This window comes from Corylus avellana, chromosome 3, assembly GCF_965113065.1.
Source record: "Corylus avellana chromosome 3, dhCorAvel1.hap1.2, whole genome shotgun sequence".
Taxonomy (NCBI): Eukaryota; Viridiplantae; Streptophyta; class Magnoliopsida; order Fagales; family Betulaceae; genus Corylus; species Corylus avellana.
In genome coordinates, this window is record NC_142492.1 from 24,721,005 (window position 1) to 24,737,942 (window position 16,938).

Below are 16,938 nucleotides of genomic sequence, written 5' to 3' on the forward strand. Positions count from 1 at the left end.
GACATGCAATTGCAATTGCAGGTATCAATTATATATAAGGATCTAAATATCAATTTCAAAGATTACAAATATTAATGAGAATCAACCAACCCATATTAATTAATTAACTAACTATAACAGGAAAATTACATCAATGGAGAGAATCACGGACAGCTGGATTAATGCCATTGATTCTCTGTAAGGATATTTGAGCTTAATTAATATTTGATTCTTGCACTGATTATATATATATATATAAGAAAGAAATCATGTAGACCGAACCGACCACCATAAATACCACCTTAATTAATTAAACCTCTGCGACAGCCATAGCATGCAAAACTAACCGACTACCTTGATCACTTCAAATCTCTCTCTACAGTCTAGACTCTACCAAATGACGAAAAGATCGATGACGACGACTCATGATCTCCCACAAGCGCTCATCACCCAGATACTTTCCATACTACCCATCAAGCCTCTTGTTCGGTTTCAGTGTGTTTCCAAGTCGTGGTTCGCCCTAATAATCAACGACTCATATTTCATCAATTTGCATCTCAGTCGCTCCAAAGAACGCATCCTCATTTTAGCGAGCTCTGAGCCACTCGATTACCTCATTGTAAACTTGTCCAACGAGGATCGGTTCGGCGAGGCTGTGAAGATCAAACACCCACTACACCACTCAGAAAGCAACCGTATTGTAGACTCTTGCAATGGCCTGGTTTGCATCAACAACTACAACGATGAGACTGTGATATGGAACCCATTAATTAGAAAATACAAAAAATTACCCTCTAAGCCTAGAGAAGAGTTGAGTCATGACCATTTCGCATTTGGACACGACAGGGTCAACGACGACTACAAGGTTTTAAGGTTAGTGGAGTTCTATCGACGGGATGGAAGAAGAAAATATAGTCTTGAGGTATACAGTCTAAGAGAACACTCTTGGAGAATGGTGGAAGAAGAATGGCCTATTGTGGAATTGTCACATTTCTGCTACACTTGCCGGGCCATTTTCTCCAACGGTGCTTTCCATTGGATGGTTACTCTTGTGGCGGACTTAAAAAAGGTCCATGTTGCATTTGATCTCAGCACTGAAAAATTCCGAGTGCATGAATTTCCTGTTAATTCTTCAATCAATTTGCGTGTCTTTTTGGTGGACTTGGGAGGATGGCTTTGTGCAGTTTTTCAGGATCTCTGTGAAGTTTGGGTGATGAAGGAGTATGGGATAGTAAGTAGTTGGACTTTGCTTTATGCGATGGAGCGAGCTTTTACCAACTACCCACCTTTAGTGTTCTCACGTGACGGCGAAGAGGTTTTTACCGGAGAACTAATTGAGAGTCACTTAATGGAACTCTATTGGTATGACATCAAAAAGAAGACACGCAGGATTGTTGAGATTGAAAATATACCCGTTGATCTCATTTTGCCTTACATTTGTGTGGGAAGCCTCCTCCTTCTCGATGCTGACAATGACAAGGAATAAGGATGATATTTGGGGGGGGGGGGGGGGGGGGGGGGGGTGGGGGTTATATTTGTGCCGGCATGATGGCCTAATCATGCGTTTGATTTATCTTCAAGAACATGCATGTTCAATAAGGGGGCCTAGCTAGGCCTAGGCAGCTATATTATGTTATTTTTATGTGCATGTTGAAAATCATCTTCGATCCCATGATTATTATGATTTTAAGCTAGAGTGTTGTGCAAGTCAAACATGTAAATTAAATTATGCTGATTAGAAAAAAAAAAAAAAAAAAAAAAAAAAAAAAAAAAAAAAGCATGTAAATTATGCATTAGGTTAAGCATAATCGGTGGATGCATTTTGCCCTCTAGCTCCTCTCTCTCTCTCTCTCTCTCTCAACAAAAAAAAAAAAAGAAAAAAGAAAAAAGAAAAAAAAGATAATGGTTCTTGGGAGCTTGATCAATTGGAGGAACACTCTCATAAGCTCAGAGAAATAAAAATCTTGAAATATCACCGGAATCAAAATTATAATCTTAATTGGTAAAGGGCAGATATATAATTAATATTAAAAATGTTTATGTGATAAAATAAAACAATTAAAAAACGATATTGTACATTTGCCTATTATAAAATCACAATGATTAATTGAAAATTATTCCTATATATATATATCTTTGATGATCATGGCTAGAATCAAAGTTGAGCACATTGACATCCTCGTTAATCCTCAACCAAACGAATGAGATCGATGTAGAAGAGCTCCTCATTGGCTTCATTATGTATGATCCGAGCTAGCCAAAATTACTCCATGTCAGATGTAATTCAATACACACTTATAAATCAAATCAAATGTAAAACCCGTATACATATAAGAAATGACACATGTTTTGGGAATAAAATTTTTTTAAAAAAAAAAAAAAAAAAACAAAATAAATCACTTTCAAAGTCTAGTGATTTTAATTTATTAAAATTAAATAAAAAACCAAAAATGTTTTCGTTGTTAGTAATTGTACAAATATTTTAGAACCTCATAATTAGGGTTGAATATTTGATTATTATTTGATTCTCTTATTTATTGTTATCAATTTTTTAAGCATTATTTATTTCGGAATGTTGGAGAATCTTTTTTTTTTTTTTTGACATGTCCACACAAAGGAAGGGGGAGGAGGGATTCGAACTAGTAACCTCCACTTTATGAGGCGTGGTCCACAGCTGATTGAATTACCCATTGAAAATGGAATGTTGGAGAATCAAATGATATTAATGCTTTTTTTTTTTTTTTTTAAATGGCCTTAACGTATATATTGACAGTAAATATGTATTTAATTTGTTTTTTATTTTTTTATTTTTTATTATTTTATTAGAATTCATTAATTGGAGCCTTATTAAATTGGAGGCCTTAATTAAAGAATATTTTTTATTGATTTTTTAATTGGGGGCCTTATTAAATTGGGAACCCTAGGCGGCGGCCAAACCTGCCTAAGGGTTGGGTCGGCCTTAAGGTTTGGGTACCTTTTTTGGATCATCTTAATTAGGTTGTATTTTTCAGTTTAGTCTATTAGAACATGACAAGACAGCTTAATTAGGTTGTATGTTGTGAATATGTTGATTTTACCGTATTTACGAGGGTTGATTCTCACTAAGATGTGGATTGACAGTTTTTTTGTGTGTTTTTACCTATAAAACAACTCTCTTTTCTTTTTCTTTTTTCTCTTTTTTTTTTTTTTTTTTTTTTTTTACATGCGCAAACCTTACCATAAAAGAGTTAAGGCAATAGAATTTGAGCCAAATAAAAAAAAAAAAAAAACTCGAGGTAGATGTAGTTACTAATAAACTACCGCTATGAACAATAACTAAGCAACTAATACTATTACGTATGGAAAATTATTCCGGAGAGGGGTATTAGATAGGGAGATCCATAGGGAGATCCTATTTCCCTATATATGTTCCTCTTATGTGTCGAGTCTTTGAGTTCCATGATAACCAATGCTAATGGGTTGGGAACTTTGACGGGGGTACCCACTTCTAGAAGGGGCCCCTGGATAAGTCACATATTCTTTGCGGACGACAATCTGTTATTTTGCAGGGCTAGCATCTCACAGTAGGAAAGATTGAATAATATTTTGTAGCTCAATGAAAAAGTGTGAGGCCAACGACTAAATAATAGTAAGACCTCCCTGTTTTTTAGCAAAAATTCGACAAGGGTGGAGAAGGAAGCAATTTTGGCAATGGCAGGGATACCGGCTACCCAACGTCATGACACTTATTTGGATCTCCCGGCTTTGGTGGGAAAGTCACGCACAACACTACTTAAGGCAGTAATTCAGGCTATTCCATCCTACTGTATGAACATTTTTCTATTGCCAAAAGGCCTTTGTTCGAATATCAATTCCCAAATGCGAAAATTTTGGTGGGATCATCAAGATAATGAAAACCGTACTAATTGGATGAGTTGGGGAAAGATGGGTATGGCCAAAGCTTCGGGTGGGATGGGTTTTCGGGATCTCACCTTTTTTAATAAGGCCCTATTGGCGAAACAAAGTTGACGATTATGGAAGGAACCGAAGAGTCTAGTGGCAAAGATTATGAAAGCGAAATATTATCTGGATGGGTCAATTTTAGATGCCAAGGTGGGTCCTAGGCCTTCATTTGCATGGACGAGCATTCATAGCTCTTGTGAAGTGTTGAAGGAAGGACTACTATGGCGTATTGGGAATGGAGCTACTATTCGAATATGGAAGGATAGGTGGATTCCTAATCCGTCTACGTTCCGAGTGATTTCTTCGACAACTATCCTCAATTCGGATGCCACTGTGGGGGAATTAATTGACGAAGATTTGAAGGGGTGGAATGTCGAGTTACTAGAGCAGATTTTTTCCGAGGAGAAGGTCCTATTGATCCAATCCGTCCCATTAGCCGCACCAACCATCAGGATACATTGATTTGGAGAGGCACTGCAAACATAATTTTTTCCGTCAAGAATGCTTATCATATGCAATTGGAAACTGTAGCACAAGAATCAGGTGTGGGCTCCTCTAGTAGTGGGGTCAATGAAGTTTGGAAAAAGCTGTGGAGTTTGGCAATACCGAACGTTGAAATTTTTTTTTTTTGGCGAGCTTGTCATGACATCCTTCCTACTCGGGAAAATCTGCTCAAACAGAAGGTAATTCAAGATCCAGAGTGTCCAATTTGTGGCTTCATGGAGGAAACAGGTTTCCACATTTTATGGCAATGCCCGGCAGCTTCGGATATTTGGGGTATGGGTCCTATAAAATTCCAAAAGAGTTTTTTTGATGGCTCTAGTTCCTTGGAGGTAGTAGAAGAGATGTTCCGGAGATGTAATCAAGAACAGATTGCTTTATTCGCTGGGCTAGCACGACGGATTTGGCTGAGACGCAATGATATTTTGCATGGTGGACTTTTCTCCCACCCGGACGTTATACTAAAACAAGCTACAAGGGCTCTGGTAGAATTTATGGAAGCACAGGATGTAAGGGAAGTGAACATGCAACAGATGGCATGCAAAAGTGGGAGGCTCCAAGCCCGGGATGGTTTAAGGCAAACTGCGATGCCTCTTTGAATAGCAAGGAGGGGCGCATGGGAGGTGGCGTGGTGATACGGGATCTGTGGCCAGGTGGTAGCAGCGAGGTGTTTCCCTCGTGGGGGAACCTTTCACCGACAGTGGCTGAATCAATGGCGGCTTTGGTGGCTATAGACTTGTGTCGGGACCTGAGGTTCACTCATGTTCACCTGGAAGGGGATGCCAAGATTATCATAGATGCTGTGAACCGCGAAGAGGCTGATTGGAGTCGACTGGGCCATGTTGTGGAAGACATAAAGATGGAACTCCATTTGTTTACTCAATGGAGAATGAGCTTTGTTAAGAGGGAAGAAAACCAGGCTACACATTCTCTTTCTAAGTTTGCTGCCACAAATGGTGTGGATTTTTGACGCCAGGCAGAACTAAGATAGTCCTGATAGCGTATAATAGTAGCAGAAACTAAGCATTGAAGATAGAAAGAGAATTATTAAAATAAAAAAAAGAGCTCAGTAAAAAGAAAAAAGCAGAAACATTAATCGGCGTGTAAAACAGTAATAGAGATGGAGTGTGTCAGTCAAAAAAGTGAAAAAACTGGTGTAAAAAAGCTGTAATGAGTAAATGTTCAAATCAAATGGCTGAAAAGAAAAGGTAGGAGAAAAGTTGCCTCGCGTGCTCTTCCAAAGGAGGTCCAGCAAGCCATTATTAATGGCCGGCGTTCACAAGGCCAGAAGACGCTGAGCCCTTGTTAGTATTATTATTTTTCTTTTAATCAAACGATTTTTATTTTTCTAACTCTCCTTTTTGTCTGTCTTAGGGTGTTTCCAATCTAAACGTCTCACCGTCACCGGAATATGGCGCTGAGGAGGGGTGGGATATCATCTATTTTATAATTTAATATCAAGGCAAGAGAGTAGATATTGTACATTCATTAGGTCGGAAAAATCCAAAGGGAAGCTTACCCAGTGGTCTGGTCTAATGCTGCTCAGCGATTCGCGACCGCTTGGCTTGGGCCATCAGATTCAGCTTTATGGGTTGAGCTGCAGCTGCCTTCTGCTGCTGGGCTGTGATCAGCTGTGACGGATCCTCAGAGTCGTCGTCGTCTAGCAAATCAAATGGGTTTATGGTCGCCATTTCCTTTCCATATCATAAATTCCAAAAAAGAGCATCCTATTAATCCCCCATATTAACACTACACAATTGTAATGTGTGTCTTTGGCTGTTGGAACTGGTGGCTCATATTAATACCAGTGGAAGACCAAGTAGACGAAAGCGGAGTGAACATCACGATAGCGACGTTCACGGAGCGAGAGGTACAATACGGGGTATTTTGGAAATTTCCTTAATTAGTCCGTACAAGTAGAGTTTAGGGTTTTTCTATATATATGTATGATGTAACCCTGAATTATTAAGAGTAAAAATACAGCCGCCACTTTGTGGACATAGGCAAATTGCCGAACCACGTTAAATCTGTGTTTCGACTCTCTCTCTCTCTCCTTTCGATTCTATATTGTTCATCAATTATTGTGCATGGTAACAACAATTGGTATCAGAGCCTAATATACGATGGTTGGGGTTGGTACATCTTCTGCAAAGTTCGACGTGATGAAGTTCGATGGACCCGGCAATTTCGAATTATGGCAGAGATGTATCAAGGATTTGTTGGTGCAACAAGGGATGGTGAAGGCATTATATGAGATGAAACCAGAAGGGATGGCGGACATAGATTGGAAGGAACTTGAGGCTAAAGCGGTGGCTACTATTTGGCTTTGTTTAGGAGATGATGTGATGTATCATGTCATGGATGAAGAATCTCCAGCAGCAGTTTGGTTGAAACTAGAAAATCGGTATATGTCGAAGTCATTGACGAACAAGCTCTATCTAAAGCAGCGGTTGTACGGCTTGAAGATGGCGGAGGGCTCGGATCTGAGCCAACACATCAACATGTTCAATCAGATAATCGGAGATCTGAAGAAGGTTGATGTGAAGTTCGAAGACGAAGACAAGGCGTTGATGCTATTGAATTCACTCCCAACTTCTCCTACGTATGAGAATCTATTTACCCCCCTAACATAGGGAAAAGAGTCCTCGGAGTTAGAGAACGTTATAAGAGCCTTGTTGGCGTTTCATCAAAGGAAGAAAAACATTGATGATAACTCTCAAAGGGAAGGGCTAGTTGTAAAGGGTAATTATGAGCGTGGAAGAAGCAGTAACATGGGTGATTCGCAAGGCAAGAATTCTCGGTCAAAATCCAGGAGAAGGAAGGACATCAACTGTTATAAGTACGGAAAGAAAGGGCACATGAAGCAGGATTGTCCAGATTGGAAGAAGAATAAGGACGACGAGAAAGAAGGCTCCTCAAAATCTACGAACGTAATGGAAGACAATTCAGACGATGCTGATGGTGATATGCTTTCTGTTGCATCTAATTCAGAGCATCCTGTGGATTCTTGGATTCTTGACTTAGCATGTTCGTTTCACGTGATGTTCAACAGAGATTGGTTTGACACCTACAGGTTACTTAATTCTGGTATTGTTACTATGGGTAATGGTGCACATTGCAAAATTACTGATATAGGTAATATTAGAATTAAAATGTTTGATGGTGTGGTTAGAACATTATGTGATGTTAGACATGTACCGGATGTGGAAAAGAATCTGATTTCATTAGGGACCTTAGACTCAAACGGTTATAATTATAAGTTTGAAGGTGGAGTAATGACGGTGACTAAGGGTGTGATGGTAGTGATGAAGGTGCAGAAAAATTCAAAGAATATTTATAAACTATTAGAAACTACAGTTGTAGGTGGAATCGCCTATGTAGAGTTTGAATTTGATTGTCCTGTTTTGTGGCATATACAGTTGGGTTATATGGGTGAGTGGGGCATGTTGGAGCTTCATAAGAGAAATTTGTTGAAAGGTGTCAAAATATGCAAACTTGATTTCTATAAGTTCTGTGTTCTGGGGAAACAGAATCGGGTATAACTCAAGGCAGCCACACACAAGACAAGGAATTTTGGACTACATTCTGATGTTTGAGGACATGTGCAGACAGCGTCATGCAGTGGACATATGTATTTCGTAATCTTTATTAATGATCTCTTCAAAAAGGTTTGGGTGTACTTCATATGGCACAAATCAGAAACGTTTGCCAAGTTCAAATTGTGAAAAGCTGAAATGGAGAACCAAACTGGAAAGAAGGTTAGGTGCCTTAGAATAGATAATGGCACTGAGTACACAAACAACATGTTCAGAGATTTCTGTGAGCCGCATGGTATAAAGAGATATTTCATAGTACGAAGACACCACAGCAAAATGGTGTGGCGGAAAAGATGAATAGGTCTATTGCAGAGAAAACACAATGTCTCAGGCTGAATGCTGGACTTACAAAGATTTTTTGGAGTGTCTGATGTATGCAATGATATGTACCAGGCCATATTTAGCTCATGCAGTGAGTGTGGTGAGCAAGTACATGGCAAATCCGGGGAGACAGCATTGTGATGCAGTTAAATGGATTTTCAGATACTTGAAAGGTACTATAGACTGCGGCATCACTTTTGTCAGATAGAAGAGTGATTTGTCAGTTGTGGAATATGTGGATGCAGATTATGCAGGGGACTTGGATGGTAGGAGATCGACCACGGGCTATGTGTTCACTCTTGCAGGAGGACCCATATGTTGGAAGTCTATGATCTAGTCCACAGTTGTTATGTCCACGATTGAGGCAGAGTACATGCCAACGGCTGAAATTGCAAAGGAAGCTTTGTGGCTCACATGGTTAGTCAAGGAGCTAAGTATTCAGTAAGGTGGAGTTTCATTGTATTGTGACAGCCAGAGTGCCATTTACTTGGCAAAGAACCAAGTGTATCATGCAAGAACTAAGCACATTGATGTGAGGTTTCACAAGATCAGAGAATTGGTTGCTACAGGTGAACTGTTACTTGAGAAGATCCACATTTCTGAGAATGCAGCGAACATGTTGACGAAGCCTATTACTGCAGATAAGTTCAAGCATTATTTGGACTTGACAAATGTCTCCATGTGCTATAGAGCAAAAGAGAGAGGCGGCGGCATTCCCAAACCTATCAATTCCAGTTGAATCCAAATGATTATCTTCGAAGAGGTGAATACTCGCCAAGGTGGAGATTGTTGGAACTGGTGGCTCATATTAATACCAGTGGAAGGCCAAGTAGACGGGGGAGCTCACGGAGCAGGAGGTACGGTACAGGGTATTTTGGAAATTTCCTTAATAAGTCCGTACAAGTAGGGTTTAGGGTTTTTTCTATATATATGTATGACATAACCCTGAATCATTAAGAGTAAAAATACAGCCGCCTCTCTGTGGACGTAGGCAAATTGCCGAACCACGTAAATCTATGTGTCGACTCTCTCTCTCTTAATCTCTCTCTTTTTGATTCTATATATTGTTCATCAATTATTGTGCACAATAACAACATTGGCCATCATTCTTCATATTAACACCTCAATAAGACAGACTAATTAATTCATATACTAAATTCTCATAGAATTCAACTAAATCCCTCTCTAAAACTAGCAACTATAAGATATTCATCCTCTTTTGCACAAGAAACACATGGAAAAAGAAACTTCTATTAAGCGGATAAAGTAACTCATCGGTCCTCTAGTATAAAATTATATATAATTTCACATACTACTCTTAAATGAAACCATTTTATATTGCTTCAAAATTTCTTTTGATTTTAAAATCTGAACAAGTCAAGAAGAAAGTTAATTGTTGCCTTGTTGGGTATATGTGCATAAGTGACTTATTAAGCATGTTGCAAAGCATGTTGTCGCTTACAGCGGATAAGTGCTACTATGGTCACGCCCAAATAAAATTGCCACAATTAGTTTCCCTGACCTACCCTTTAGCTCAAAAAAAAAAAAAAAAAAAACAAAAAAACAAAAAACAAAACAAAAATCATGACTCTTGTTTAAGGCACTAGAATTTGAGAAAAAAAAAAAAATCTCGAGGTAGATGCAGTTACTAATTAACTACCGCAATGAACAATTACTAAGCAACTAATACTATTATGTATGTCAGTATGTGATTGTTAATACATTAAAAAAATGAAAATATGTAATGTAATGAAAGTTAAATTTATGAATGGTTAAAAATTGTCTAAATATTGTCAAGTAACAGATTAGTTCACATAGTTAATATTAAAAAAGTGTTCACTTTGTCATTTTTTTTTTCCCGAGAAATGCTAAAAATCAAACCACCGCTACTTGGGCTAATGTGATAGTACCCTTTAGCCTTTAATATGTTTTTAACAAAGATTAATCTAAGAGCCAGTAAGTATTGCCACATCAGTGTAATGGGATATGAGTGAAGTTTCTAGTATAATACCCTATATCTCCTCTCCCATACAACTTTTCATTGAATCAACATAACATTTATTTTAACAAGTGCTGATCAATAACTAATTTTTTTACAAGTGCGAATATTACTTTATAAAACCTTTTTTTCACATCTACTTTTCCCATATAATAGTGCAAATTTGAGGCATTCACAGGCTAGCTTAAATGATTTTGTTTGCACTTTCAGGAAGACAGCCATGAGCAAACAGGAGACAAGGCTCAAACCATTGATGAAACATTTTATTGCAATGACAGCAACACCACAAGGCTACTAGTTAGGTTTAGGAAGAACAATACTGAAAATAACAAAAAGAAATTATCTAACACAACCGTTACATGCAACTCTCCTCTTATAAAGGTCCATATCAACACCTATGAACTTTCTGCTATGAGAGAAATAGATTTAGATTTGAAACGGAGAGAAGCCATTTTATTGTCAAGATTTGATGTTGTTGTATTTAATAAGTGACAAATATGTTAGACACACCATTCAAATCATTAGAATCATTTACACCATTAAATGCAACAACATTAAATCTTGATTTACCATCTGCTTTTATGGGGTAGAGGTTGTAAGAGCTTTACCGTCACCGGATAGACAGACCAAGCACAAGTAAAAACACAATGCACCTGATACAACAAGATCAAATGACTACAACAAATCTAGCATGTTATACATACCATGTCAACTAACTCTTCATCTCCTCTACAAATGCCAACTTTTGTTAGATAAGTTGCTCAGTATTGCTGCCAGCTTGTTGAATCTTAGACTCTAAGAAAAGCCTTACTGTTGAGTATATTAGAGAAGGTTCAGGCCATTGCACCATTGCCATAATCCCCTCAAGCCAGCCTCTTCGTGACAGGTGGAATGAGAGAAATGCCAAGCTCGTCAATCGACATGAGATGTCGTTCCGTGAAAGGATTGTTCCACATCAACGTGTTCATGGCACGTGCAACAAAAAAAGGCTAGCTGTAATCCCATGCTCGCACAATGCATGTCAGTAAGTTGTCGCACAAACCCCCGGCGATCTACAATAAGAACATAGCACAAATCTTAAAACATATTCAGGTTAAAATGATAAGATTGAACTCAGGATTATTTCAAATTACATGAAAACAAAATACAGAAACAGCCAAGCAAAGGAAGTAGAGAAAAGCCCATAGATATCACAGGATCTCATCTTTGAGACAAGGGATGTCCCTCAATCTCACATTCACTACTACTTCAATATTATACATCCTTGTTTGTGTGTGTGTAAAATCAATATTACTATAGCTGTTCACAAGTCCCTGTTTTTGTTTTCCTTAAAAAAACACCCCCGCATAAATTCATCACATGATTCATTGCTGGAAAAAGAATTTGAGACCTATGATAACCATTCTCACTTTATATAGCCATGTAACTTGAATCACCATAAATTCACTAGGTTGCTATATTCAACTGAGAGGATATAGCAGCATGAGACTTTATAATGACTTAATGAGACTACAGGCATGCAATTTGGACGAAATTATGAAAGTGGAAAGTAACTAGTCCAAATATTCACAACAGAGTTATTAATCACTGCCATTCAATATGACAGTCACAGGAGCATTATCGAACACTAGTACCTTTGCATGCCTACAAGAAAAAGAAGGTCTAACACGTCAAGGTAACCTAGTAGTTCACAACGCTAAAAAGAGATCCTATACAACCAAAATAGTAAGGATTTTACTTTAGTGAACTGCTAATTACCCAACAAACAAAAGTGCTCCCAGAAAGAATGGAAGCAAGCACAAGGTAATGAAACAGTACCCTGTATCCTATAGCAAATAATATCTTTTAATAATCTTATTCAACACAAATTTCAGACTCTCAAGACATGCCATTACTTCATTTTTCTAAAACTTCTTTTGTGAGATATCCATGCATTTTGATATTAAACAATCAGAAAACAATGAAATAATTAGTTTTCAATGAGATTTCTTTAAGGCCCCAAACTGAAGAACTTGGCCTACTTGCACTGCCGAGCAAGACACTGTTATAGTTATTCCATGCGGTTCCCTTGAATTTATGAGGTGTTTCAACTAAGAAATGAAACCACTTTCATGCATTCTCTTTTCCTTTAACTCATTGCTTTTAAAACCAAAATTAGGGGAGTGGGGGGACTAAAAATTCCGAAATGTGCAGGAATCAATAGTTTGAGTAATGAGCACCGTTCAGTAACATGCACTCACCTGTATCATCTTGTGGCCAGTTAGTAGAAGTTCAAAATAAAAGGGAAAATGTTTCTGAAATTGCTCAAAGACATTACCTTGCCAAGTGTGTTGGCTGACAATGGGGCAATAACCATAATATCAGCCCATCGGCGCAGCTCAATGTGAAGCACGCTATCGCCAATTTTCTTCCAACTAGACCATTCATCCTCATCAGTATAAAGAACTACATCCCTAGGAAGTGACGCCCTATCTATGAAATGTATAGATGCCTGTGTGGCAACTGCTCTTACTTCTGCCCATTCTGCAAAACAACTGCAGAGATGTCCAAACTTTATGGCTGCTACACTTCCACTAGCAGCAAGTAGAATCCGTGGCTTCCTAGGAGCAGTATTGACTTGCATTGGCTCCCCTTCTTCACCTACAGGTTCTGAGTATGCCATAACCTATTCAAGAGATGCCAACAATGTTCTTATCCGAGATTCACATTGTATCTCAACATACATGCCCACAAGCAGATCAACTTGTAACAAAACTTCAACTAGAATTGTTAATATTTTTCAAGTACAAGTTGCAAAAGTAGCTACCAAGAAACACATTCCAAAAAGATTCTTTAAAAATTTAGAGCTAAAATGCAAACTCAAATAACTAAAATTTTCTACTATCCACGCACAGATCAATTGAACATAAAGAAGAACAAAATTTGTAAAAACTGCAACAATAATGCATGCAAGCAACAACTGACCTCCCATTTCATTGCTCACTGGAGAATAAGCATTTTTTTTTCACAACAGAAATAAACAGCAAGGAAAAACTGAAGGTTTTAGAATCTCTGATTTTGCTGAAACCCGCTCCAACCAGAATATAGGAAATTGAAGAATGGTTGCTCCATGCAGAGCCATGGGTGCAAAGCTATATGGATGTATAAGCCCAAAATACTCTGTTGAACATGGGCCTTATTAGTGGACCACCGTGGATCATTGTGGACCTCCCAATGGATCTGGCATAAAAGGAGGCTGACTTTAAAGGCTCACTCTTGGTCTGTGGGGCAGGGGCTGGAGTAGCCGTTTCCATTTTAGCTTGCCCCACTGAATTGATCAAGTGCAGGTCAGTACCTTAGTGGTTTACTTTCTCTGTCCTTGTAGTGTGTGATCTGATTTCTGAATCCTGAGATGGGAAACTCTCCTAAAATTCGAACTTACCCGTTAACTTCTTTTGATTTACTATAAAGAACAGGTTGCAAGCACAGAGTGGATTGGCAGATTCCGGTGCGGCTGGTGTGGCCGTGAAGTATGGTGGACCAATGGATGCAGCCAGGCATGTTCTCAGATCAGAAGCGGGTGTAAGGGGTCTCTTCAAGGGATTGTTTCCCACTATGGCACGTGAGGTTCCCGGAAATGCTGCAATGTTTGGTGTCTATGAAGCTCTGAAGCAGTACCTAGCAGGTGGCCAAGACACTTCTGGATTAGGAAGAAGCTCTTTGATTGTGGCTGGAGGCATGGCCGGAGATTCCTTCTGGCTTTCAGTCTATCCAACTGATGTTATCAAAAGTGTAATTCAGGTAGATGATTACAAAAATCCCAAGTTCTCTGGCTCCATTGATGCCTTTAGAAAGATCCTGGCTTCGGAGGGAGTAAAAGGGCTGTACAGGGGCTTTGGACCTGCCATGGCCCGAAGTGTTCCTGCAAATGCTGCATGCTTCTTGGCATATGAGGTGACAAGGTCAAGTCTGGGATAATTGGTTGTTTTGGTTTTAGTGGTTAAGGATTTGGTTGAATTAAAGCAAAATGGTTCAACCACTGAATAAACCTGTTTAAGAGATTGTTTTGCAATGCTGGCAAGCTCTTTCTACTCTGTAATTCACTTGGTTGCTGGGGAAGGAACATTTTTTCACCGATTGATATATAAAGGCACCAGTTGCTCCTCAACTTTGCCTTTTCAGATGCTCTCTTTTGATTACTTTTATAGGAGAACAATATACTAGAATTGAGCTTTAGAGCATGATTAAGATTGCGTTTGAGAAATAGTTTTTAGGTCAAAAAAACGTTTTTTTGGCAAAAACTTCATTTTTAAACTTTTGTCAAATATGGGTTTTTGACTATTTGTAGGCTTTTTGGACCCTTAAAAGCGCTTTTGTAATTTTTTTTTTTAAACGAACTTTTTAAATATTAAAAGCTTTATTAGATCACTCAAACGCAATTTCAAACAGATCCTTATTTTATCACAAACCAACACATTTGATGTTGGCTTAAAAGATTTTTTGTGCCAAATAAATATGGAAAGAATAAAAAGGCTCTCTAAGAGGCAATAGGATCCTTTAATTTCAAATGAAATTGATAGTGTATTCATTTCATGACAAGTTTGTGTATCACAAACTGGCCCTCACACTCGAGAAACTCTATAAGCACTAATCTCTCTCCTCTCCTTTCTTCCCTCTATCCCTTGTTGGGTTTCATTATAAACATCTGATTAAGGTCTGCATTGCACATTCCTTGACCACGGAAATTTTATTTTATTTTATTTATTATTATTATTTTTTCAAGTCAAACCAATGGAAAGCCATCTTGCTGCCTACTTTGTGAAATTCAGGCCTTTTTGTAAAAGCCATCCGTCCTTGGTGCTTATAAAGAGAGGGAGAACCCATCACAATTCATAACAAAAACAATTAGATGATTAAATTTATTTTTTTCTAGTAGGCTCTATTTACTTTAATGTAAAATGGTTTTCGTCAGAAAATATTTTTAGGGAAGTCATTTTTCCTGCTGAAAACATTTTACGACGTTTACCGCGCGCACAGAAAATCAATTTTTTTTTTTTATATATATATTTTTTCATTAAATCATATTAAACTCTAAATTACAAAATTTTCTTGACCAAGTCTTAGAGGTGTCCAAACCGAGTTCTGCAAGGGCCCCACTGCTTCACACCCGGGACCCCTCCTAAACCCTATCAGGACCTCGTCAGGATCAGCCCAAGGCCTTGGTAGGACCCGCCCCAGACCCGATAGGGACATTTTTGTAATTTAGTGTTTAATATGATTTTGCGTACACACCAAATACCAGAAAATGTTTTATGCTAAAAATGTTTTCCAACAACCAGGACCCGCCTGATTTTCCGTATATGCCAAATACCCAAAAATGTTTTCTAAGAAATCATTTTCAAGGAAAATGTTTTCTGTCGAAAATATTTTCCAACGAGTCTTGAGCGGGTCCTGGGCAAGTCTTGGCCAAGTCTCGACAGGGTCCTAGGCAAGTCCCAATCAAGCCCCGGGCGGATCCTAGTCAAGTCCCGGTGGGGTCTCGAGTAAGTCCCGGTCGTGTCCGGGTCAAGTCTCGGGTGGGTCCCGATCATGTCCCAGGCAGATCTTGGCAAGGTCCCGGGCAAGTCCCATGCGGGTCCCGAGAAAGTCCCGGGCGGGTCCCGAGTAGGTCCTAGGCAAGTCTCGGACGGGTCCTGGTCAAGTCTCAGGTAAGTCACGAGCGTGTCTTGGTCAAGTTCCGGTCAAGTCTCGGGCGGGTCCTGGGTAGGTCCAAGAGGGTCTCATTCAGGTCCGATCAAGTCCAGGCAAATCTTGGTGGGGTCCCAAGCGAGTGCTGGGCAAGTCCCAGTCAAGTCCCGGACGGGTCTTAGGCAAGTCCTGGCAAGGTCCTAGGCGAGTCTTGGCACAATCCGTTAATTTGAGAATGAGATGCTCAAAGTCGAAAAATGGTTTACGATTTTCAAAACCGTAAATCATTTTTTGAAAATTAAAGAAGAATTTTCGGTCAAAAGGAAAATATTTTCCATTGACCACTATTTTACGTCGTAGTAAACACCGTAAAATGTAGAAATCATTTTTTTGGAAACCATTTTACGTCAAAGTAAACGGAGCCTTAGTTTAAGTTTTTATGACAAGTGGTGATTTAACCGGACAAAAGATCGACAAGAGAAGAAAAAATATCATTTCTCATTCTATATATATATATAGTTTAGGTGGTGAGTGCAAATTTGGGGAATCCCCTTCTTATATTACGTACGGCCAAATTATTTGTTCTAGAAAAATACTAGAACAAATCTAATCCTTGTCATCTCTACTACAATGTTACTGCACAAATCTAATCCTTTGTTTTTTTGTTTGCACTTTGGGGAAGATAGCTCATAAGTAGGACTCACTTTTTTGATACGACTGATGAATCCAAAACGAAACTAGAAGATTAGAGTTTGACATTAATGGGTTGATTCGTGTGGTAGTTCAAGGATATATATAACTTTTAATTTGATGCAAATTTAATACTTGAACTTTTAATTTGATGCAATTTCACCACCTGAACTTTCAAGAAAAATGTAGGCTTACAAACAAATTTTATAACAAACCTTTGTCCTTCTACTCATTTTACCCTTT

At 38.6% G+C, this 16,938-nt stretch overlaps 3 protein-coding genes and 1 pseudogene across 3 annotated transcripts; 3 read left to right on the forward strand and 1 right to left on the reverse strand.

Annotated features, from left to right (window-relative positions):
• The first annotated feature begins 391 nt into the window (after positions 1 to 391).
• On the forward strand, positions 392 to 1,465 carry LOC132174135 (F-box protein CPR1-like). The gene has a single exon (XM_059585833.2). The coding sequence runs from the start codon at positions 392 to 394 to the stop codon at positions 1,463 to 1,465; it is 1,074 nt and encodes a 357-aa protein (XP_059441816.2).
• A 3,495-nt stretch (positions 1,466 to 4,960) lies between these two features.
• LOC148586986 (uncharacterized) lies at positions 4,961 to 5,392 on the forward strand. Its single transcript, XM_088514440.1, has one exon. It carries the CDS (start codon positions 4,961 to 4,963, stop codon positions 5,390 to 5,392), a length of 432 nt encoding a protein of 143 aa, XP_088370566.1.
• Positions 5,393 to 10,882: 5,490 nt separating this feature from the next.
• On the reverse strand, positions 10,883 to 13,165 carry LOC132176526 (phosphopantothenoylcysteine decarboxylase HAL3b). The gene is made up of 2 exons (XM_088514621.1): positions 12,656 to 13,165; positions 10,883 to 11,390 (listed from the first exon to the last, which is right to left on the reverse strand). Exons 1-2 carry the CDS (start codon positions 12,998 to 13,000, stop codon positions 11,328 to 11,330), a joined length of 408 nt encoding a protein of 135 aa, XP_088370747.1. The 5' UTR covers positions 13,001 to 13,165; the 3' UTR covers positions 10,883 to 11,327.
• A 341-nt stretch (positions 13,166 to 13,506) lies between these two features.
• On the forward strand, positions 13,507 to 14,295 carry LOC132174136 (mitochondrial carnitine/acylcarnitine carrier-like protein pseudogene; annotated as a pseudogene).
• Positions 14,296 to 16,938: the final 2,643 nt, after the last annotated feature.

Bases quoted from the DNA above. Each gene is read 5' to 3' on its own strand.
- LOC132174135 (XM_059585833.2), top strand. From the start codon at position 392: ATGACGACGACTCATGATCTCCCACAAGCGCTCATCACCCAGATACTT.
- LOC132176526 (XM_088514621.1), bottom strand. From the start codon at position 13,000: ATGGCATACTCAGAACCTGTAGGTGAAGAAGGGGAGCCAATGCAAGTC. The intron at 11,391-12,655 runs GTAATGTCTTTG...TTCTTATTGTAG, and splicing joins CAGCCAACACACTTGGCAAG to ATCGCCGGGGGTTTGTGCGA.
- LOC148586986 (XM_088514440.1), top strand. From the start codon at position 4,961: ATGCAAAAGTGGGAGGCTCCAAGCCCGGGATGGTTTAAGGCAAACTGC.